Raw genomic sequence first — 26,350 nt, forward strand, 5'->3', positions numbered from 1 at the left:
ATTGAGAATGCTATTTATGTACCCTCCTCTTTTTTGTGCCTATATTCAGTTTATTTACACAAACACTCCTCAATTTAATTACTATTATGACTTATATCAATTGCCGTTATTATTTATATAATTGCCTATTTTCACATGTATATAGATATTTGTATATGAGCGTGCATATTTGTATCATTATATGCATGTGTATACGCATGTATTTGGTTATACGTATATATATATGTTTGCTTGTTAATGACTGTGTGTATGTATGTATATTATATGATGTATGATTAACGCATATGTACACTCCTATTAATTTTATTTTCTGCTATTTCTACCTCTATAATTTTCGTTATTATTTTCACTATTATCTTGATCATTCTTATTTTTTGTATACAATATCTATATCATGTTCTGTAACATCATAATTATTTTGTCCGATTTCTTTGATCCTCAGTCTTGATAAAGAGCAAGGCCCGAAAGCTTGAGAATAAAAATCAAACTGTGAGGATTCAAGCTACGTCTATCGTCTCATCCTTTCTCTCACCTATACACTACTAAGATGCCACGGCCCAGGGGTTTAACAACTGAAAACACACTTTTCACACACACACACACACACACACACACACATACACATACACACACACACACACTGTATATATATATATATATATATTACATATATATATACATATATATATATGTTTATGTATATATATATATATATATATATATATATAGATATATACACGTGCGCTTGTCAATGTGTGCATACAGCAACACACACGTTTGCACACACACACGCTCATTCATTTATTATTGCGAATAGGTCATTACAGCAGCTAATTTGAATTTGTGAGTCATGGAATATTTTTTTTTTAAATTCTCCTTATCCTATTAAGTGTTTTATGCGCATTGTCGTTATTAGTTATCTCATTAATGGCCCGGAAAACGCAATCGTTGTAGCATATTACAGCTACGTTAAATGGAAACATCAGGTCATCGGGGAGAAAAAAAGATCCGATTAGGGAATAACAGGTCATGAAAACAAAATAGTAATACGTGAGGTACTGTGTAAACGTCTGCGCCCCCGTTCGCTGAAACATGTTCACTGTATTTGAGGCGGCGCAGAATTTCTGAGTAGCGTGTAATTTGCACAGAATCCAATTTATTCTTTTTTCTGTGTGTATAAATGTTGTGTTTATAGTTATACGTGCATGTGAATGGGTGTATGTTTGTGTATAGGTGTATATATTTAAATGTGTGTGCGTATGTGTGTGTGTGCGTGTGTGTGTGTGTGTGTGTGCGAATGTGTGTATGTGTGTGTGTGTGTGTGTGTGTGTGACCGTGTGTGATTAGTTGATACTCATAACCGTATAGATATCGACAAAGCGGCTATCTAATGAAGATATCAAACTATAGCCAGCACTGCAAAAACCCAGGCTGTGGTCAAAGCTTTTCAGATACCCATAAAACTGAAATCGTTGACGTATTAGTGTTCATCAAGGATCTGTCTGGGATTTTAAATGTCCCACTGCTCGTCTTTGTTTATAAAGGAGGGGGCGGATGGGTCGGTGTTCGGCTAATATCTCCGTAAGCGTTCACTATTAATGCACTTGTAATGTACGATTTTGTCTATAGGTCAAGGCACAATCCTAGTCAGCCAACGACTCCCAATCAAATTGGAACCGTTTTTGATATGCACTCATATTTTTACTCGCATTTTGAGCGTAGTAGATTTTGGGAAGTACTCGCATGCTTGGACACGCTTGTAAAATGCTTTCAATTTCAATCTATCAATCTATCTCTCTGTCTATTTCTTTCTCTTTCTCTCTCTCCATCTGTCCTTCCACCTATCAAAGCAATATAACATAGATTTATAATCATTTGATTCATAGACATTTATATCCCCGTCGTTACTCTCTATATTCTTCATTGTGCGATCATCTATCATATCCTTCTCAATGTCTATCTACTTTTCAACCGATCAAAGGAACCTTTCTCCACTAGATCTTTCTTACCTGCAAGGACTGTTTAGTGATTTTGGCAATATTCATCCATTTTTATTTCTGTTTTTTACTACAAATATATTCAGAAGTGAATTTGATATTTTCTTGTGACGTCAAAAGCCTGCAAAGGAAATCTCACATGGTTATATTTTCACTTTTCTTTTAATGATTTAAAGTTTGTGAAAATTCTACTACCTAGTCTTAAAGGGGAACTCCAGTCCAAAAATAAGTGAGTCTGATAAAACAGAGTAAAATCTCACAAGTTCAACAGTAAAAATTTGACTGAAATCGGATGAAAAATGAGGAGGTCAGGAAGTTTCTAAGTTTTGCTAATTTCTACAAAACAGTTCTTGTACAGTGTATATGAATATGCAAATGAGTGAGCTGACCATGCCATAACCTCACAATTTTCCATTGATCGTGCACAAAACAATATGAAAATTCAATGTTTCTGTCGTTGAAGTCTGAAACATGACGTTATTCCTGGTTGAATAACTCCAGAATAGTGATCAGTTAAATATATGAGGATTTAAGCCTTTGTGCATAATTGCGATTGAATGAAAAACTGGAAATTTCAAGATTTTATGTACAAACTATATGGCAAGTTGTGAGGAAATGACATGCTCACTTTGCCATTTTCATATTCATACTGACCGTCCAAGAACTGTTTCCTGAAAAATTAGCAAAACCTCAAAATGTCATAACTTCCTTATTTTTTACCCCATTTCAATCAACAACAAAAAAATCGTTGAACTCGTAATACTTTACTCTTTCTTATCAGATTAACTTAAATTTGGGCTGGATTTTCCCTTTAAATGATTTCAAGGTCTTCTCGTGTAGAAAGGAATACCTAGCTTAAGTCAATCGTCTGTCATACCCAAAGGAAAAGTCGAAGCATGTTACTGAATACTAATGGCAATTTGTCTAATGTCATGTTCCCTTTTTCATTTCAGGACATGAAATACCTTCTACAACTACAATAGAACAGCTCTTCCTCCCCCTCCTCTTTATATACAATATGAATTTATATATCATATACGTCTTCTTCCCTCTTTACTGCACCCTGTCTCTGTTTCTTTATTGACTTACAAGACAATTAGTGAACGAGGGTGTGATGTGTGAGTTTATGTGCACGGGCGTGCATGTAAATTGGTACTGTGTATGATACCAAACGTCATAGTATATTCCATGCCTCTTACCTGTAAGTTCGCCTTTTTTCCATCTCTCCCTCTATATGAATATTCTCTCTCTCTCTCTCTCTCTCTCTCTCTCCATCTCTTTCTTTCGACTTTATTCAGCTGCTAACCAGTTTGTTCAATCGGTCGTGATTGGCTGAATGCTGTATTGTATCTTATTTTCCGTTAAAAAATCCATTAAAAATATGTGATATACATATTACAATATGAGAAAAGCTGGATAGCGTTGGTCAGAAATGTCAACATGATTGCCGATTTTAAGAGAGGTTTAGAATAATCATGCATCCCCACTCGCATTCCAATTTTCCATCTCCCCCGTTTGTCCTTTTATTTTCGTCTAATGTACAATACAATTTTATTGCTTATTTCTAATTATAAGTAATAGGTAAAAAAAAAATAATTTGCCGAGATACCTTCAACTTGATCAAACGTAACCAACATCTTGCTGGTACATGCATACTGCTAACAAGCTACTATAATCAAGCTATCAAGCTTGTAAGTACTTCCAATAAAGACATAATCACCATCCCAATAGCTTTGGCAAGGATTATCTGATGATCTTCGTGATTCAAAGCACAGATGACGTTTTTTCAGGAGGTTTGTGGGGAAGGCGAAGGGGGAGAGGGGAAGCAATAATTACCTGAAAATGCCACAGAAGATGACTGGGAACACGAGATAGCCGTCCCAGTCCCCGCCGGCCGAGTTGGACGCCAGGACGTAGCCTACCAGAAGGCCGTTGAAGGAGAAACTCCCGTTGTCCACACCTTGTTGGTCCAGCCGCAGAATCATGGCTGAGACCTGGGCTACGAGAAGGGCCAGAAGCCCGCACACGGTCCTCCAGGGGCTTTGAACGAAGAGTCCGGCCAGGATTAGTAGTCCACTGTAAGGATTGTTGACGAAAAGCGGCTGGCCGAGTGATCTCGCAACGGCGTTGACGAATTGGACGACGAGGGGCTTGCCGGACACCCAGTCGTTCAAGGGTTGCACGGTCCCCGTGAGGAAAGTGAGGTAGTAAGACGCGCCCGAGGCCGGGGACGGTGCTGTGTTCATCACCTGCAGGTCGTGATTGTCTCCGGGCTGTCCCGTGGGCGTGGTCGCGGTTCCGTTGGGGATGTCAGCCTCGCCATCGACCTGGTCAGCCATCGGGCAATGATTTTGTCCCAAATCCTTGGTAACAACTGCTCCGTTGGATTCGACGTCCTTGCGCAGAAATATTACACGGTAAACGAGCAGCGAATAGCAAGGCTGCCCATCCACCTCATTGCATCCATGCTCTGTGAGGACAATAAAACACTAAAAGACGAAGATTTACGAAAAATGTCAGGTGAGCAAAATCCTTCCATGTGTTTCTACACTCATCATCCAGCATCCTGACCATACGAGAAGAGCTACTGAACACAACCTCCGCGTCATAGTGGTGCACTGAGCCAGGGAAAAGCGGCTAGGATTCTTTATCAACGCCGCCTATGCACACACGAGACATGCCCGCACGGTGCGTCGTGCATACGGCACACATTATGCTATTTTCACCCAAGTCCTATATCTTGTGCCTGCTCGCATGTGCTCAAAATAGCCCGGATCACTAATTCGACTTTGTAAGTGGCTGCATCGCTAAAGCAAATTGTTCGCGTGCCGCTGTTCTTTTTTTTTCCTGTTATTCAATTTCTTTTCATCAAATGTATACGTAATTCACGCTAATTCAAATGCGGACGGAACATGGAATTTCGAAGTAGGTGCTTGCCTGACGCAAAGAAGGAATACACAACAGGGTTTCTTTGCGTTGTTGTTGTTGTTCTTAATTCCTTTCTCTGATTGTCTTGTTCCTCTATAATGTTCCCTTCCTTATCTATGTCAGTGGTATTGGTCGCTTATCGCTCGCATATTTTCATGTATTACTGAAGAAATAAGACACTTTCGTTCTCTTTAAGACTAGATGTCAACACAAAAACATGTGTCTCGAACCAGATATATCAAGTTTTCATAAAAATGCAAACTACCCAAAGCAACAATAATATTTACAGAATTAAATCAACAGATACGAGGAAAGCTATGATATATAGATGATACCCGTCTATCATTGATGGACAAACAAGAGACCTGGATATTCCTCAGAAAATCCAGACTCCATTCCATAGAATTAGAAGATGATTCAAAACTTTAAGTTCAGGTTGACAGCCTTTCTCGTAGCATTCATTATCAGTTTTAATATTGCCCCTTTGTTATTGTTTTTATTGTGTATTTGTGTGTGGGTTGTTGTTTTTTTTTTCAAATAGGAGATGACAACATCTATGTACTGCAGTCTTACGCAAGTTATGGTCTTAAATTCAGCAATTCGTAGGGATAAACATAATTAAATCCAGGTATGTCCAGAAAACAGTGGGGTTTTTTTACCATCATGAGCAGAGTTGAATGCCCTTCTCGGAGATGCACGAGCTCTCTTTCCGTCGTATTCATGCTAGAACGGACGTTTTTTTAATGTATTTTACCACTCAAATGATACTAGGGTCGTGTTAGTGGTTCATCTTTGCAGAAATCCCAATGGGAGTCAGTCGACTTATCTTGTCTACTCTCACTCACTTCTCATGTAAGGACACTCTCCATCTTCAAATTGCCTCTCTTTACTCCCCCTCTATCCGTGTCTGACTCCTCCTCCTCCATTTAATTTTCTTCTCACCCAAACATTATTATATTCCTCACTCCTACTTCGTCTTCCGATTGTTTTGTGACATCGTCTTGCCAGTATGATATAATCTATAATGAGTCTTAACCTCGAATGCATGCCCTTTTTTTTACATCTTACTCCTCTTCGCAAGATGTAATATTTTCATCTGAGATCTATGCCTTTTTCTATTTTTTTTTTATTTTTCTTCTGATATTTCGCCCAAATATTCTTTGTTCTTTTTCTCGTGATTGTCAAGTATTTATGAGGTGGGGGATGGAGGTTCTCCCCCATTTTCTTCTGCCTTTCCATTTCCATTACCTTTCTTTATTCTCTTCCTTCTCTTTCCTACGTCTTGTCATTCCCCTCCTCATCTTTCACATTTACCTGCTCTCAGGTGTTTATCTAAGTCTTTCCGGCCTCCACCTTTCTCCTTAATCTTCCCTCCTATTATACTTCTCCAGTTTTCCTCCTCCTCCTCCTAATCCTCTCTACCCCTACCCCCCCCCTCATTTCCCTCCTGTCCTGTTCTCTACCTCGCAATTCAACCCTATATATACTGATATAGTTGGTCGTAAAACACTGCGCTTTCATAAATCATGAGGTCTTGTTTTATCACGTCCGGACACTGTAAAGAAAGGTCTCATGTACCAAGACGCACGCAGACAAAAGAAGTTATAAGCTGCTTTGTCCAAGCTGCGTACGTAAACAAAGCGGCGCACACTATAGCTCTCCATAGATGTACGTACGTTTATTCAGGGAGTGAAGTCTTGGTGCGATCTTTGCTGAGATGATGCGGTTAAAAGAGCGGTTAAAGAGGTTAGCGAGTGTTTGCCGGAATAATTCTGATAAGACGCTCCGTCATTTTCCTGATTCGATATGCGACAGTTGATATCCGCACTCTTCCATGATAATAATATTCAAGACTATCGCTTTAGCTGCATCAGACGAGAGGCGTACAAAAAAAATGTTGCCATGGTAACATCGTGCAGCATCCCCCCTTGACATCAATTTGAGTGATGCAGCCTGATGTTCACCTTGACAACCTCCAAAGATTTATTTAAGAACTGGTTTATTAGGATTTATGAGATTTGAAATTAGAGGTAAGAAAAAACTCAGCGAGAAAAAGGGCACCGCGCTTCCTGAAGAAGAAGAAGAAGAAGAAGAAGAAGAAGAAGAAGAAGAAGAAGAAGAAGAAGAAGTGGAAAAAAGAACACCCTATACCCGGTCCCTTCATAATAATAATAACTCTTTTCACGCCTTGCCTAGCTTTCACCAAAAAAAGATAATAATAATAACATGTTAAGTACTGACGATTTTCACTGGTTGATTTCTGTATAATATCAGTCTGTATGTATACATATGGATTCTTTATACATATGTATCTTTTTTATGTATTGTTTTTTCAACGCGTATGTAAGCAACATGGTAAGAGAGCTGCTTTGTTTCTATGTATATATATGTGCGATTCTGTGCGTATGATTCGTTTTTATGTTCCCTCTGTTTCTCACGCAATTTGTCTTTATCGCTTCGCTTGACTATTACTATACTACTTACTACTCACGAAGAGACTGTATTCTACAAGATAGGCTTGTTAGCAGTTCCCTCCAATTCCGACATCTTTTCCTTGATACGATTCAGTTACAGTTTGCCTAAAAAAGAATCATCCAATCAGCATAAGGAGAAAAAAACCCAAAGAAGTAGCTACTTAACGTAACGATGCATCTTCTTGCCAAAGAGAAAACCCCTTTCAAGTTATCGTTGTCGTTTCCCCTTTCCAATGATTTCAATAATGTTTGCTTCTTCCTTTAAAAAAAAAAAAGAGGTATTGTTGTTTTTCCCTAAGATATATAATTAACAGCTTGTTGTTTGTTGTTATCAACTGTGGTTGTGAATTTCAAGTAGTATTTCACAGCAGATCAATATTGTTTAGCGCAACATATTCTATAGAGAAAACGCCAAACACCCCGCTCGCACAAAAAGGTAGCGGTTTTCATTTACATCTCTGATTCTACTTTTCTTCGTCTGACGTTTCCCCCACTGTCCAACGACGCTGTTGTAATTGAGACATGGCAGTTTGTCGAAACGGTTCGATTTACGCATCGATTGGCGTCCATGCGGTTCCTCTTGAGCGGAACTTGGGCTTCCTCCGATTCTGTATTTTCTCTTTATTTTTCATGAAAGTCCTGAATTTGAGACGACATAAACACAGCCTCTTCATGTGACATTGCGAATGACAAAATTCCCACAAGTCGGAATTTGGTTTGTCCCTTTCTTTGGCTGCATTTATATCACGCAAACTGGTGCATGCATCCGATTTGACTCGACAAGTCATGCGGTTTTGGGGTGTGATGCATTTAATTCGATTGTGGGTTATATTATGATTTTTTTTTTGGTCTCTCTTGACTGTTCAGTGTGTATATGTGTGTGTGTTTGTGTGTGTGTGTGTGTGTGTGTGTGTGTGTGTGTGTGCGTGAGTGAGTTTGTGGGAGGATGCGCTTGCTAGCCTAAATACATAAATATAATTCCATGAAATATACATGACGATTAGTCTCAGTCCCAAACTCTGTCTCTGTTGTTTTCCTATCAAGTTTCTTTCATGTGTATGTAGAACATAATAGTTCGCACACACAAAAAAGTATATATATATATATATATATATATATATATATATATATATATGTACTGGTTAGTATATGATATGTGTGTATGTATGTACGTATTATACTTTTCCTGCCTTCTTTGTTGACTTTCTAATTTATAGAACACAATTTCCTCCGTTACATAAAATTTGGATTTGTATTCATTTCTACTTGGACAGTTCATGTTTGATCATAATTGCAATTATTTAGCCTGTACAAATATTTCACTATTTATTCCATTGAAATAGTCAATCAGACAATTATCCAACGCGACGATCCAATCGTACCTACTTTTAATGAAAATTGGACGTACCCAATATACAATTGTTCATACAGGACCGAGATTCTGGAATAGCTGACATAAGAGTTTAAAAGAATCTCCCAAGTTCATTACATTTATAAATAAATTGAGAAAACCATATTGCTTATCATGATTTTCTTATTTTCTCTTGTCCTGACGATGGAATTGTGTCTTCACAGACCTCTGTTCTTTCTTCTATACTCCTTCCCCCTTCTCCTTGTTCTTCGTTGTTTTGTATCTTTATGTCGTTGAGTTCATCGTACTTACCAAAATATTGCATCTTTTAATTGTGTGTACATTTTTGTTTTCTTGTGTGTATGCTTGTATTGTTTCTTGTCACCATCCTGGTACGCACCGCCATAGATATAATGGTCTTTGCCGCAATACTAACATCTTATTTTACATTGTTCTTTGGTACTATTTAAGTAAAACTGCCAATGTGATTTTATCATAATAGCTAACAAATGCTGCAGCTGTTACCGCTCAACTTTGATAAATTTCGGATAAAAAATGCTATTTGAATCTTGTTAATGTAGTAACCCACATCTACAGGCTCTGCTTTTTAGTGGATTACTCTTTTCCATCGTTTTATTTTAATGTCATTCACGCAAAGTATGTAGTATTGTTAGTGTTGATAACTTGTACTTCTTTACCTCCTTTAATTATCAGGGCCGGGAGAACGAGGGGGGGGGGGGGGCGGCTCGCCCCCCCCCCCCACCCCCTTATTCATGCCCGTACATAGGAATACATAGGGTGTCACCACTTTGGTCCCCCCTTCCTCCTACTTTTTTTTTCACCCAGGAAGTGTCACCATAAAAGAAGTAGAATGAAAAAAACTTTTTTTTTTGCTTGTCAGCTGAAAAACGTGCCCGAGAAAGCCTTTTTTTTTCCATTTTCATTTTCTTTTTCTTTGCTTGTTAGCTCTGAAACCAGGAAGTGTTCCCCCCCCCCCCCCACTTTTGATAACGTGGCGCCGGCCGTGTTACTTGTATGCTTTGTATTATGTATTGTCATTTATTCGATGGAAATTAGTAGTTGAATAAAATAGAATTTAATACGTATCTCTTGCCTTTAGTATAATTTTACATTCATGAAACATATACTATAAACTCGTATCCTTCGCTTGAGTCCTTTCCGTGTTAATTTATAAAGCTTGTATCCATTTTGAATTTCCACAATTGCCCTTTAGAGTTCCAGGGTAGATCACATTTGGAACGTTTTGTGTCTGTTAAATCACAATGCAAAATGATCGTAGTCTGTGTGTTTGCATATTTATATATATATATATATATATATATATATATATATATATATATATATACGTGTATATACATATATATATATACGTATATATATATATATATATATATATATATATATATATATATAACATATATTATGTATAATATATATGGGTGTGTGCGTGTGTGCTTGTACATGAAGTGAGGTGACACGATATTTTCTCCTGCGACAATTACTCCGGTCTTATTTTCTCCAAGGACTTAAAGTTAGGGTAAGGGTTGTGATCGGATTTTAGGTTTAGTTTGATGTGAGTATTAGGGTTAGGATTAGGGTTATGCTTGTGGGTATAGAATTTATGTTCGGCTGTAATGATGTGCAGATATTTCAAGAGAGCAACTGTAAGAGCAAATGTCATGAAACCACGAGGTGAACAACCAGGCGGGAAAGAAAAATAAAAACATTAACAAAATTTTGATGACCTAATAATCAATGATTCCTGGGCAGCGCTTCATTCTTTAAAGGGGCATAATTTCACATCATGTAGTACATAAGTCAACAGCTCCATGTATAGATCCATGGAATTTATTGTGGTCCTTGAGCAGAGAAACCAATAAATTGAAAATCTTAAACAAATTACACTGAACAGTGATGATGACATCAGAGCCTCATATATTTCAGAAATGTAGCAGTGTAATTCCATTACAATACCGCTTGCTCAACAAGTTCACCTGCGAAAAATCCATGCATACCTTCTTCTTTTGTTCTGCTTCCTTGAGCCCCAACTCATGCATTCTTATGGTGAGGCTGTCATGTCATCATCCTTGTTCATTGCAATTCATAATAAATTTTGAAAACATTCTCATTACTTATCCCAATCACTATAAATTCTGAAACTCTGTACTCAGTTTGACTAATTTACAGTTGTTCAAATGTAAAAGTCTGAAAATCATCCGGAGGTCCCCTTTAATCATTAATCAACTTGAGCTCAAGATGACCACCGTAGACATGAGTGCTCCTCCCAACAGTGGTAGTGGTTAATTGGAACTGAGTCTATTACTAGTATCCGTCAGTTTTCTATCTCTTCTATCGATGTTGTTGTTGTTGTTGTTTTTTGCAGTCTCTCTTTCTCTCATATTCAACATTACTGTACCAGGCATTCTTTTCCAACTTTCTGAAATATATAACACATTATCTCTCTCTCTCTCTCTCTCTCTCTCTCTCTCTCTCTCTCTGTATGTACGTACATTGTGTATATATGATATGCGTGTGTATGTTTGTGTATTGATATTATATATTTTTTATTATGTCGTTGAATGTCTAAACGATTATGGTGTTCTGCTGGGAGCTTTTTGAATAAATGTGAAGAGGCTAACGATGAGTGAAGATCCATCAGGATTAGAATTTCCTTTGCCAGGTTATCCAATAACCTAGTAAATTGAAAAAACTGGCAAAGCCCTTTGGACGACTTTTTCTTTGCATTTTCATCTCCCATACTTATCATTTTCAACCTTGTCTGTTTATACATTAACTTGTATACATTTCATACATGTATATCAAAACATGAAATTCAAACCCGAATCAACGTGCTCTACTTTTCACAATTACTGCCTCCAACAGAATGTGATTTGATTCTCCAGGAAACATTTATTCAGAATGATGCACAGGAATGTATAAAGAAGTTTCATTTAGATTTCACATATTTATGATTTACGTTGAAATAAATTCAGCGTCATGATAGTGAACCGAAAAACACCTACATGTATGGGCTCAGTACGTTATACAGCTCACAGTGACAGTGATATTATTATGGCAACAAAATAATCTTGTCGTCATCTTTGTCAGAATCAGTCCATCAAATGATAATATCTGTATGTACCTGTTTCGATGGAGGCCTTCACATGTGGTGATTTTTAAAACAGTCAAATAAGGAAGGTAACTATTTACAATACCATATACAGCTGATAAACGTTGAAATACTCGTGCTATTGAAACTCGAGGCTGGTCAGCGTATCGCCGTGTTCCGTATCGGAGTATAACTCTCTTGTCGCACTGTTTATAGCTGCTGCTCTGGGTTCAAAATCTTTGGCAAATTAAGCTTATCTGATCTACTGCGCTGCACTCTTCTTTTTTCCCCAGTTTGTCACTGGCTGCTGTTAAGTAAAGAGATTCCGTCAACATTTTGTCAATTTACGCCTATGTTTACGGCGCAATATTTGCCTGATGTCCATGCAGCTAAATTTCACAGATGGAAGTGAAATTTTAATAAAAGATAAGAGAAATATTAAGAAATAACTTATCCTAGGGCAATTAAACAAGAAACACACACTTTCATAATCATAATATCACAAGTACCGACGCAAATACTCAACGCAAACACCATCAGCACATATGCATGTGTGGAGTATTATGTTTATCTATTGGCTAATCATTTCTACATGATAGAAAGGTGGATTTGCAATGACAAATCATCTCATTCATAAGGAATATATTACTAAAGAAATGCAATGTTTAGAAATATATTTGGGTGGGTCAAGACATCCATGACCCAATTAGATATATTTCAAAACTTCGTATTGGTCTTTTTTAATGAAATATTCATTAATGAGATGATTTGTCATTGCAAATTCATCGTTCGGTCAGTGACTAATGATTAGCCCATAGATAAACATAATACTCCCCATTCCCCAAGGAAAAAAGAAAAATTAGACAAAATAATAGTCATAGTAGAAGTAGTAGAAAAAAAATAAAATCCGTAGGATAGGATCATGCATGAAGTCGCGTTCGTGTGTTGCGACTAAGCATATTCCTACATGATTTAAAAGAGTTAAAAGCACTCACATAACCACACACATTCCCACCCTTCAATCCCGCATTCCAAACAAGATGAATATTTCAAATGCTTGAGCTTTTCCAACAGATGGGAAACAGGTGCACATTTACAAAATATCTCATTTCAAAAAGATAAGTTTAAAGATAAGTAGCAATTGTTGGAAGTTGCAACAATCGCAGTTACCATAGCAACAACATATTAGTGCTGAGAGCTGATTGGTTGCTTCCTGGCTACAGTGTTGTAATCGCAATAATAGCCACAATAACTGCAAACCTCTTATTGAAGTGAAGTATACAAGACCCATAGATGTGGGTTGATTCACATTCTATTGGGCTGCGGTTTCTCGTAGACTATCGCACCAATACGGGATTCTACTTGTCACGCGATAAAAATATCCATAATGCACCAACGACTTATGACCTTATGATCCGAGGGAAGCGCGACCCTTAGAACAGGGAGGTTCTCTCACACCTCCCTGCTTAGAACATATACAAATGCAAAAATGGCTAGCTTTAACTCTTCAATATTATTATCAACAACGTGAAAAAACATACATTTCCAAGAATTAGCAGTGAAAAGTTTTGTATGATTAAAAAGTATCTGAACTCCTTCATTTTCTTTTACCATTTCCGGCTTCTTCTTTGGGTATGTTTCAGAAAATAATGAGACAATTGCAATTGATGGCTTTACTAGCCAAAACACATTCCAAATAAGACCGAAACGTCATTCTACATATAATCGGCAAGAAACCATGTACCGAAGAAATATATCTAAACCGACAATAACGGAGCCCTATATTGTTTGCTACAACCATGACTTGGAGTGTTGTGTAATAAATATCCAAGTTAATTTGAAAGAACATGTTATCGAAATATAAACCTCCAAGATTATGGAAGTTGATTCAAAGGCACGCATAACATAGAAAACTTGCAAATTCTTAGACTGTGCATGTGTTCACAAAACATCATCACAGCTTCAATAGTCTCGAAGCGACCGGCTCTAAAATTGTCAATGAATAATTATACAGTATCAATACAAAGAATTTATCTGTGATACTTGCTTTAAGACTAAAAATTAATCGACCAATGAAGCAGTTGAAATGAGAAGACATCGTCATCTCCATATCTTTTATGATGGCCGATATCATTGTTTCGTGCAGTGTGTAAACCTTGTAAATTTCCACGACTTGCTCATTTTTTTAAAATCGAATTGTTTTGACAATTTCAACGCTGAGTATACTTTAGACTAATCACTCTTTTTGTCCAATAAAGGTCGATTTGAACATGCTCCGTGATTTTAACATGAAGCCGAGTACCTCTCTAGCACAATTTTATGCAGCACCTCGTAAAGAACGATCGCGTTTAGCGTCTTTGACAGTAAACAAAGAAGATCTTCACGTTTCTATTACTCCCACATTTTCCTTTATTGTTCAAGGTGGCACGATAGATTTGTTTTGTTTTGTTTTGTTTGTGTTTTTCAAAACGGCACATTTTGGTTGAGTTTATCTTTATGTAAGCCCGCTTTGTTCAGCTCCCATTCCCGCATGTTTAGCTGCCACTTCTGACTGAAGTTGCCGTCACAATCTTGCACACTGAGAGTGAAGTTGCCGCCGTAGACTTGGAGGTCGAGACACTTCCCGGCATCTTTTCTAAGCTCTTGCGACTGTGATGGGAGAGAGAGTGAGGAGGGTGGGGGTGGTTCAGAATTAAGTCGTAGGAACACTAGTGAGTTACATGTACTTTCAAAATTACCTTATCAAATAATAGATTTCTGCTCAGAAAGTTCGTATTCAGAATGATAATAAGTTAGAAATTTGGGGAAACATTTTTTTCAATCCCTTTGTAAAAGATCATTCAAGTTAGAGGTCATACTGATGGAACTTTAATTTCAAATGTCATATCCGTTTGATCGTCTTCGTGGAAAATTTTCAAAAGTCTTAAGAGTTGTATAAAGCATGCAAAAGATACATTTGCATGTCTTGTATTTGTCGTATACACCATGCACTATTTTCAGAAAGTGTAGATTTGCCTGTCTATATGGATGCTAGAATGTATCATTCATGGGGTCTTTCTTTACACTTTCATATTCGGATATCCATCATTTTCATTCAATATGTTGTTTTTTTTTCGGATCAACTGTGTTGGGTCACCTGGAAAACAAAAACAAACAAACAAACAAACAAACAAATCGAAACTACACTTTACTAACTTTTTCATCGTAAAACCACTCTTGGTTGCCTTTCATTTGATGACAGCCGTACACCTGGATTTTGGAGCCATCGAAATCCAAACAGTTTGTGTCGTGCTTGATTTCTCCGTCAGATGTGTACATCCAGACCTAATACAAAAAAAAAAAAATGACAAAACAAAACAGAAGATATAATGAGCGTGAAGAGCTGATCTACAGTTTATTGTTATGATGATTTTACACACTAGATTTCTGAGGAAGATGATAAATTATATTTTACACATAAAATGATAAAACAAATGAAAATTTATTACCCAATCTATTCTTTTACTGTAATGATGATCTAACATGCACTAGATTTTTGACGCAGATGATAAAATAATATACATACAAATGGCAAAGGTGACATTCCCCCCCCCCCCCAAATGTATCCAGGCAACTAGAGCTGAGTAGACAAATCACTTTAACAGTATGATAGTGCTTTGGTATACGTTGGTTTATTCAATGTAATGTTCATAGCGTCTTTCCTTATCAACCTATATTTTTTCCCATACAAATTTACGCTTCCAATTATATTCCTGCAATATGTCGGTTTACCACGTACTCAAATGTCATTATGCTGTTGGCTACATGAGACATCTATATCGTGTTATCCTCCAGGCAAATTCAATTAACACCATACCTGTGTGGTTTTTATACCGTACAGGCTAGCTATATATATGAGCTATCGGCATCGACCAGTGACCACAGAACTAAGTAATATGTCAAGCCTTTGATCAATAATGATCCCATGCATTCTAGTAGCCATTAGCCTGCGATATCAAATACTCCTGGTCAAATACAATGCTGTTTACTCAGATTATAATTCCTCACGGATTCAGAATGGCGTCCGCCTCGGAGATTGGGCGCATACAGCATTATGGCAAAGGTAATTATACCTATAGCCTGAGATTCGGATCACCACTACGCGCGTTTTACATTTTGAGCCGTTATGGGACACAATCGATTAAGCTCCATTTATAAGTTTGTGATAGGTTTGCATTCTAATCAAACCCCACCCACCGAATGTAGGGTGTGTTGGACTGATGTCAAATGATCGTCGAAAGTAAAACGATTGCGTTGGATGTGGACTCAAATATAATTTGTGTAACTTCAGTATATAAATTCCATTAAGGAAAGTTAGTTAACATTGTCGTAACCATTAGGCCCTTGTTTGCACAGAATAACACGGATGGTGGACCTGAGGGGTTTAAATGATGTGACGTCATACTAACATCAAATCGTACACCAATCCACCAGGAGGCAAGAATAAGTCCCATTGATGATTTGCTAATTTTCAGTTTTTTTGGTGTGTGTCTTTCTTTTTGCATGTACTTTCGTTTGTCTGTCTATTTATTTTGAATGTGAGAATGTGCTGCTGTTTTTGTCTTAAAATATATAATAGTAATCTCACAGAAGACCTTAAAATAATGACAAGACCCCCCCCCCCACACACACACACATACACACGCACACAGTCATAGTAAGATACACAAATAGAGCATACACGAAAATGTTTGATGTATACTCTCCGGAAGCGTCCATGCAGCCTTATTTTAATACCTGACTGACTCCCTCGCCGTGGCACGGGTGAGCTATGACAGGAAAGGGGGTCCTTGGTTTGCCCTCCAGTGTCCAAGCACCATCCTGTTTCGACATGTCGTATCTATTTGAATGAAGATTATGAAAGTTTGACAACCACTAAAACACACTTAACGGGTATTGAATGCAGACTGTAAACCTTAATAAACCCTATTTTATTACTCTATCATGTGTTTATTCTTTATTTATTTATTTATTATTTATTCAGTTTTCTTTACCCAGGGTAGCCCCATCAGTGGTTTAAACACTGTTATCCTAGGGGCCCTGCAACAGAATGACAAAATATAACAGTTCAACAAACACAAAATAACAAATCAAGGACATTCCTTTTATACATCATAACATCAACACAATATCAATACTCTATATAAATGAAGAAATGCAAAGTTAATCCTTGACGATAATAATACACAAACTCATATTATTTGAGAAAAATACCTTAACATTAAACAGGAATATCAAAAATACCCGAATTCTACCCCAAGTGAGATATGTATGCTCTTACGAACGCTTGAAGAGAGGTGGCGTTTCGGACTTCAGCGGGGAGCTGATTCCAAATACATGATGCATAGTGTGAAAACGATTTTTTTTTCCGGCTTGAGTTTTAACTTGTGGAATTATGAGACCATTATAACTTTACGTAAACATGTAGAATATAATCTCTCTTATATCAGTAATATCATCTCAGTCTGGGAAAGGACGATTTGATGAGATGTCAGGAGACGATTTTCATGATTATTGCTGAACATAATGTGTGCAAATCACTACAGTTCTGGCAATGCGAAAAGCAAGTCCAGACGATTTATACAATAAACACAATGTACAGTACATAAATACTCACAACCCACAACATAATTCACTGAACAATGATGATGACATTAAAGGCTCAAACATTCTAGTAATGAAGCAATGTAATTCATTACAATGCCACTTGCTCAACAAATCCACAAGGGTAGAACTTATGACTGCTTTCTTCTTTTGTGCTGCTACCATGAGCACCCAATCATGCATTCTAATGTGAAGCTGCTATGTCATCATCCTCGTTCATTTTGATTTGTTATCAATTCTGCAAACATTCCAATTAATCAATTCCGAAACTCTGTACCCAGTATAACAAATTTATATAGGTGTTAAACTGAAAAAAGTCTTTAAATACAGTGTAATCCTGAAGTCTCCTTTAACACTAGATACAAAGGAATGACATGGTGCCTTTCCACATTATTTCTCATTCTATGTTTGAAGACGTCTGCACTGTTAAATACTGTGATATACGACCAGCCAGCATGACTTGTATGAGGCAATAAAACTATTCTGGAGACAACAGATTGCTCCGACGTGTCTTCCATTATAAATTGCCCATAATATATCGAAGAAGGGCGTCTGAAGATGAGATGGAGATGAGAGGCTTGCTCCTCTATCTCTCGCTATTCATCTACCTCTATCTTCATATGTCTCTATCTCTCTTCATCCACCTGCCTCTATCTTCATATATTTCTATCTCTCTCCACCCATCTACCTCTAATTCATATGTCTCTATCTCTCTCCATCCATCTGCCTCTATCTTCATGTGTCTATCTCTCCATCCATCTACATCTATCTTCATAATATGTCTCTATCTCTCTCCATCCATCTACCTCAATTTTCGTATGTCTCTATCTCTCTTCATCCATCTACCTCTATCTTCATGTCTTTGTCTCTTTCCATCTATCTACCTCTATCTTCACATGTCTCTATCTCTCTCCATCCGTCTATCTCTATTTCATATGTCTCTATCTCTCTCCACCCATCTGCCTCTATCTTCATATGTCTCTATCTCTCTCTATCCATCTACCTCTATCTTCATATGTCTCTATCTCTCTCCCTCCATCTACCCTTTCTTTACATGTCTTTATCTCTCTCCATTACTCTACCTCTATCTTCATCTATATGCCTCTATTTCTCTCCATCAATCTAACACTATCGTCATAATATTATGTCTCTATCTCTACATCTCTTTCACACACACGAAAATACACGTAATACTCTCTCTCCATCTCTCCTTCCCTCCTACACCATCACACTCGCGCGCACACACACACACGCACACACGCACACACACACACACACACACACACACAAATACATACACACACATGCACACAAACCCTCTCTATCCCCCATCTCCCACTCACACAAGCTTCATCTGTTTTTTTTTCTCTCCCTCATTTTTCTCTTTCTTCCCCATTATCTTCCAGCCCTTTTCCATCTCCCTCTATTTACCCCCCCCCCTCTTCTCTATCAATCTTTTTCTCTTTTTTTTTCCTTCAAGTTGGGTCAGTGATAATAGAAACGAAATGACTTCGTGGCGTCGGATTGGAGTGGCTATAAATGCCAAATTATTCTCAGCCGCCTTCCACCTAATTTCGCCTTGGATCATCACTCGTCAGACACTTCCTCGTGGGTAATAAACAATCTGTTCTATGACTCCACCACAAACCCACTGATTACCACTGTAATTTGCATCTAATATGTAATACATAGGTGATGCATACATTATAGTTTTATGTTACCAAAGTATACACGGCATCAATGATCACCAGGGAGTACAAATTACTGCAAAACCATGAAAAACAGCTTGTACTCATTCCATAAATGAAGGTAGTTTAAAGGTATATGTGTCCACAAAAGGGGTACAAGAAACTCCCTCCAAGACCAAGATTCACGTAATCGGACGATGGAAAGTTAGCAAGGAAACCACAGCTGATATTGACATAGGGAGTCCTGAACATGAATTTACCCTGATTGTGGTTTGAGTGCGTGACCTTCTTATAATATTGGTTCTTACCTCGCCGAATTTCCGTCCCTTTAATGGCCACGACGTCTCTGGATAAACATTTTCCAAATACCATTTAAACGACCTGCAACCAAGTCTGCGCCTGAGTTCGAGTCGATCGGTGATGTTTCCTTCGTCGGCCGCTAGCACATGCGGAGACACGAAGTAGAAAAACTCCTTGTACTCGTCCAACCAGACTTCCGCCAGTCGTTTGTTGTTGTGACTGAGAAAATCGTGGTGGTGATCATTGTTGTAAGGGGCCTTGCGTCGAAAGATGTGGCCTACGTGGGAACAGCCGATGATTTCTAGACGACCACCGCACATCCATGTCTGGAGTGGGAAGGTGAATGGACAAAGCAACACAACGTAAAAAAGGTACACAGTATCAATGGTAGACTGTTCTATCTGCAAGCCATTATCCAGAAGTGAAGATGGAGCTCGTATAGTCGTATCAATCCCAAGTTTGTCCCACTTGAAGGGATAATGTAGTTTTGGTTGAGATGTGAGATTCACATTTTGACTTTCTGAGAGATAATTAGAAACCACTAATTCTTATGAAATATCAAAGAACATACAATTCTAAGATGAATTCAAAGTTTGTTTGATGAAAATCGGTTGCGAAATGGCTGAAATATCCAAAAGCAAAGTAAATCAAAGTGGTCCAAATAAAAAAATCGAGTTCCACCTTTTATTAGGACCTTCTTTTTTGTCACATATTTAGTCATAACTGCAAGACGAGGGATGGTAATTATATCTTTTATATGAACATTTTCCTCATATCAAGAGAATGAGGATGACACGAAGAGAAGTAGTAAATCTTCATCACTTTCTACATTAACACGAAAATTAATTTAACAGGCATGCTAGAGCGCAGAGGAACGTAAGGAGATGCTTCCGTTTGATCATTATTGCACCGCGTGGAAACAATATCAATGTTAACAAAAATCTCATGTGACTTCGCTACCTGTGGTAAAACAATGCAAGTGCAGGAATAAGTGTGATATGGACTTCATAAGGGAAATTTGGGAGGATGAGAGTTAATAAGTAGGCAATAATGATTAAGTTTGATTTAGAAAAGAAAGGAGCACAGAGGAAGAATAATGTGTGGTGTGAGATAGTGTGTATTTATAATGGTATCCACTTGCTTTGGTAAAGACCCAACCACATGACCTACCCTTTTACACTATAGACAGTGAAGCTGGAAGCTCATTAAAAAAAAGAAATAGGGAAAACCAACAACAAAAAAACAACAACAACAACTGCAACTACAACTACAACTACAACTACAAACACACGTACTTTGAAGGATATTTCGAGGTTCTCGGCTCCCCAAATCTCGTAACCAGGATCGTACATGCCCGTTTCCACGAAGTACCCCTTGTCGATGGCGAACAGCCCACCGGCCATAGTAGGGGAAGGGATGGGCAATGTCGGATCGCCTTTGATGAGGGCGAGGTCGCGCTTCTGGACCGCCTGCCACGTGAACGTCAGCCTCCAGTCGAATACGCCGACGAAGGGGATTTCCCCGTCGCCCTCGTAAGCTAGCGTCTCGTCGTTGATGACGTCAACGACCGGAGTGACCACGTTGCTTCTGAAGATAAGAATATTGACCCGATGATCCGTCAGCTGAAATAATTCATTTTCACTATTGCCTATGTTCCGTCTACGTCATCACGCTAAAGAATGTTGGAAGTGTAAGTAAGTGATGTATATTAAGCAGAGGGGTGAAAATATCGAGCCTGTCATCTACTGTTTTCCAGGCAGATACACTACCACCAGGCTGTCCCTGGTCAAGCTGGTTGCCGGCAATGATACGATGAGCTTGGAACAAATACCCCAGCTCGAAAATTCCGACATTGATAAGCTAATTAGTCCAATGCGGACAAGGCATATTAAATGAAAGCAGTTTCAAGTTTCAGTTTCAGTTAAAAATTCGATTCCCGCTGGTTCCTCTTCTTCGACATGCTTGTTTATAGATCAGCAGTTGCGAATCTTCCAAATTCCATTTGTACAGAGGGCAGACAAATTGAGAAAACTCATACCTCAATGTAGGAGGTGTATCGATATCGAGGCTGAGAATGTCTTATTAACCCACAAAATTCAAATCGGCATGAATGGGTACCTACAATGATTGCTATCAGGTGTGTATTTTTTTTTCTATTTGCAATGCAACTCACACAAAGAAGATTTGATACAGCGCAGTACGGAAAACACGTCATTTGGTCGAGATCTTATAGTAAAGACTCGCAAGAATCGCAATAGATACATCATTTCATTGATTTGCAACGGGCATGACAAAAGTGTGGCTGATAAGAGCACTGAATTCAATCAAAAACTGTACATCACTTTTAAATCAAGACTTTCACGTCTAATAAATTATGTGCAAAGAGATCTTTATCTAGGGGAGACCAAAGAAGATTCCTTTCAACCCCCTCACGGGTCATCCCATAGGCAGCAAAATTTGGACCGAAGTTTCTCTCTGCCCCCTCCCCCCCCCCCACCCCTCTCTCTCTCTCTCTCTCTCTCTCTCTCTCTCAACACTCTTTTTCTCTTTCTGCAATTTAGCCATCAGGGATGATCTGACATAAGCAATGAATAACGTCTTAAAATTTCTGAGGCCATAATCCTCGCAAAAAAATTGTTTATGATGACCGTCTCCTGTATTCTGTTATATTCAAGAGTTTTTGTCTTTTACTTGAGAGTTACGTAGTTTGTCTTAATTTGACAGGTACAGGTAATTCTTGAGTTTGCACCTGCATAAAATGACACCCGATCATCTTCATTATGTGTTATCATGGAGTGATGTACATTTTAATTCATGATAATCACTTACCTGTTTCAACTGTTAGATTCAAACAATGTTGCACTCTATAACCTTTTTTTAATTGACTTTTTGTTACATTTACCGTATGAAAAGGAAGGGGAGAACTAAAAATCAATCAATCATATCAATCAATTAATCAATTAATCAATTAATCAATTAATCAATCGATCAACCAATCAATCAATCAATTAATTAATCAATTAATCAATCGATCAATCGATCAATCAACCAATCATCGAATCAACCTGTAGATGAATATTGGAAATACTTTTTTATAAGACGGTTACGCAAAAAAAAAGTAGCTGATAGTGTCTTCAGCAGCAACTGCCGAATCCAGGGGGGCATTTTCATCATTCGTTTGTTTTGTTTTTCCTGATAAGCTGTTATATGATACTAAAATCTTTGCATCTGATTGGCTAAGATAAAATTTATCCAAAAAAAAATATCTGACAAAACGCTTGACGAAATGCTTCAAGAAGACTTTTCAAAGTTACCTGTCTTCAGCTATTCTTGCCAAGAGTGGTTCCAGCCATCCATCCGTGACCTCACAATGAGAATCCAAAAAGGTCAACACTTGACCTTTGGCCACGCGGGCGCCGCGCATGCGCGCTTGTATGAGGCCAGACCGGACGCCCATGCGCTCCACGCGCACGGGGACGGATAAGGTTGCCACGTACTCGTCAAGCTGGTGACCGAGATGATCTGTGACGATGTGGGAATAGAAAAAAACAAAAACAAACATGATTTTTCACTAATTATGGAACAAAAATCTACATTTATGATTGCAAGGATTACAAAGTAATATAAACAATATCAGCCAGTGAGATAGATTTGACTTCTGAAGCGAAATGTCTATGTTTAGATAATTTTCATATCACAGAGCATTACTCTCCGTGCATTAAAGATTGTCATTCAAGATCAAGTGTCGTCCAAAAATTTTCAACTAAAGCTTATGCGAAATCAAGATAAAGGATTGTCTTTTAGCAAGATATTTTGTCCCCCCCCCCCCTCCCCCACACACCCTTGTTTCTTTTACATTGTGCGCGTCAGGGTGTGATCACAATCATAGATTTTTTTAATTGATGCATGACGGAGTAAAAATTGTTACTGTCATGGTCACCTGAATGATGATAAAAGTGATGCGTGGTTATCAAGTTCATGTATTCCCAATTCTATGAACTTTGGTGAATAATGAAAAGAATGCACGGTTATTAACAAGTCTATGCATTTCCAAAGAAATGCAATACTAGTAAACCCTCCAAGAAGAACATTCTTTTTTTTTCTCCTTCCCTCTTCCCCCTCTGTCATTTATAGACACATCCATAAACACATGCACTCCCCCCCCCTCTCCTTATTTCCATACTCTCTTTTCACCTTCTCTTTACTTTTCTTGGATACCCAAGAAAGTTTCTGCAGTATATCCTATTTCAGTCAGAACTCACCTCTTGTGCTGGCGTCGTCAACGAGTATAACCTCCGCGAGGGCATGGGGAGGTGATCTGTTGATGACGCTGTGTACTGTTCGTAAGAGGGCGCTCCACGCTTCGTTGTGAAATATGATGATGACAGATGTTGTCGGAAGATGAGCTGGGTACTTCTTGGAAAGACATCTGTCGAAGACAAGAAGGCAAGAGACAACATGTGTTTCCGTTACCTTGGTAACAATGTTACAGGTGCACTTGCCAACTGCTATAGATCAAGATCACTAACATGGATTTTTCATATTTCATGACATTGAGCTTTGAAGGAAAAACAAACCAGTTTGATGAAGGAAGAATGTTCTAATACTCACACTTATTAGGCAGACAAAGGCTGAATAAAAGACAACTATACGGTTTAAGTAATACTATGCAGGGTACAATCCAAGTTCAAACAAAAGTATATAGGTGCAGTAATGACCATGCAGGACGACGCTCACTTGCTTATCATAGGTTTCCTTTTTATCTCTTTGAAGGAATGCTTAGCACAAATCGTCTCAAATTACTTTCTAAACACTGATTCCACAGGTTGGTTGAATAACCATTGCGCTTTATTATGTTGTGGAGTACATGAACATGACCATTATAATCGTACGGTACTGTAAGAGATTACCATTATCACTATACCAACACCAGAGGGCCTGAACGTCTGAAACGCGCTTTGTTTGAGGTAAGCCATGCATATTCCCACGTTTGATATTGTTTGATCTCTCTACAAGCGACACTTGAGGACTGACCCGGAAACTGATAAGTGTAGCTATTTTAAGCAAGGTGTCTTGCTCTGAATATTGTACACCCGACTCCAGCACATTGAAATTATTGAATTCTTTATTCCATTTATTCTATACGCACCCAAAACTATTTTGGAGTGTTAAGAAAACATAACACTGTCAAACATCTACCTAGTTCAGCTGTCGGTGTGTCGAAATGTCTGAACGAAGCAAAGGCAATTTGATATACTCAACAAACTCAGTTACTTCTCCGAAACAGGGTATTGTTCATTTCCGAGAAAATCGATGTTAAGCGGTAACCCTAATGATAACAAATAAACTATGTAATAGAACGTGTGTGCAATTACATACGACTATTGCCTTTTTAGAGGTGTACAACACTTGATGTACCCATGCAAGTTATTGTGCTTTCCCCAGGAGAGTATTTTCTCCAACATGTCCGAGGGAAAATGTTGTCTCGAGCTGAAAATCTAACTTCCAAGGGACTGGCAAGTGTTGCACTAAAGCGACAGACAAGGCGATATTTGTTGTATAATAGTATTTACATAAATACAGATAATATCATTTTCTCCCGTCGGCAGCCAATCATATTCTGGAATTCTATTTCCTGATGTGACGTCATTGCTGGCAATATCATAACAATTTCGGTCCTCGCTGCATTAGTCATGTGATTGCATTATGACCAATCACGGACCAGTATTTATGGAGACCATTCAATACAACCACCCTATTGTCCCTCACGGAAATCTTGCTTCACTAACTTGCAAACTCGAAATCGACATGTTTGCTCAACGGAGGTTATTTCATTTTGGCACAGTGCAAATTTGGGTGAAATTCACTTCGAAATTGATCACATTTTCTGAGATGTAGCCTTTGTAAGAACAAGGTTGCAATGATCAATGAATGATAACATTAAAGGTATTTATAACACAAATACAAAAGGTGAAGAAAAAGAAGAAGAAGATGATGATGATGATGATATTGAAAAAGAAGAGTTCAAAGTTTAGGAGAAAGAAGACGATCATGAGAAGGAAGAAGAAGAAGAAATGTACGGGAGGAAACAAAAGGATTAACAAGAAAATATGATAAACGAGACAAAAAAGAGGGAATGAAAAGTAAACCGAAGAAATAAACAGAAAATTCCTGGAATCTCTCGGAACTATTTTGGAAACTCCGGAAGGGGACTAAAAGCAGCAAGAAAGTAGCCCCCTGTGATAATTTCACTGTTTCTTTATTAAATGACAGCTCAACTAATGGTCAAGCCGCTCTGTCGCACAAAAAACCAATTCGTTCCTCTACCAAACAAAAACAAAAAATAAAACAAAATCAAGAGAGGGAGGAAGGGAGGGAGGGAGGGAGGGAGGGAGGGAGGGAGGGAGGGAGGGAGGGAGGGGGAACACATTTAAAATATTTCAAGTTATTTGCGTTTCACGTGTTTAATCAATGTAATGTGCATTTCGGAATATTGCCAATACGCTTTGACATGTCACCTTTCTTTTCAAACCAAATCAAAATCAATAAGAATGTTCAATAAGAATGTTGAAAAAGATTAAAGTTAAAGGGTGTGTACACTTCTGGTTGAGGTGAGGATCTAGCTTTTAACGTCTTGCGAGATATTCAGAAACCGCTCTATGAGATGTCAAAGAGCATGCAATTCTATAAGGGGTATCAAAAGTTTATTTGATGAAAAATTTGTTTTCAAATGGCTGAGATATCTGAAAACAAGGCGAAACAAAGAGATCCTAATGAAAGGCGTGGCCTGTCGCCCTTTATTATCATCATTTTTTTTTATATCTCAGCCATTTGAAAAC

The 26,350-nt window shown here is 38.0% G+C and overlaps 1 protein-coding gene and 1 pseudogene across 1 annotated transcript in view; both read right to left on the reverse strand.

Annotated features, from left to right (window-relative positions):
- The window catches only part of LOC139730154 (urea transporter 1-like), a 17,156-nt gene extending 12,820 nt beyond the window's left edge, over positions 1-4,336 (reverse strand). The window contains exon 1 of the mRNA XM_071641054.1: positions 3,834-4,336. Within this exon, the coding sequence (XP_071497155.1) occupies positions 3,834-4,336 (503 nt within the window). The remainder of the gene's footprint in view (positions 1-3,833) is intronic.
- A 9,119-nt stretch (positions 4,337-13,455) lies between these two features.
- LOC139730158 (polypeptide N-acetylgalactosaminyltransferase 1-like) overlaps positions 13,456-26,350 on the reverse strand; it is a 55,151-nt pseudogene continuing 42,256 nt past the window's right edge.

Source organism: Diadema antillarum, unplaced genomic scaffold, assembly GCF_040938485.1.
Source record: "Diadema antillarum isolate AM-2024a unplaced genomic scaffold, OU_Dant_1.0 seq00000293_RagTag, whole genome shotgun sequence".
Taxonomy (NCBI): Eukaryota; Metazoa; Echinodermata; class Echinoidea; order Diadematoida; family Diadematidae; genus Diadema; species Diadema antillarum.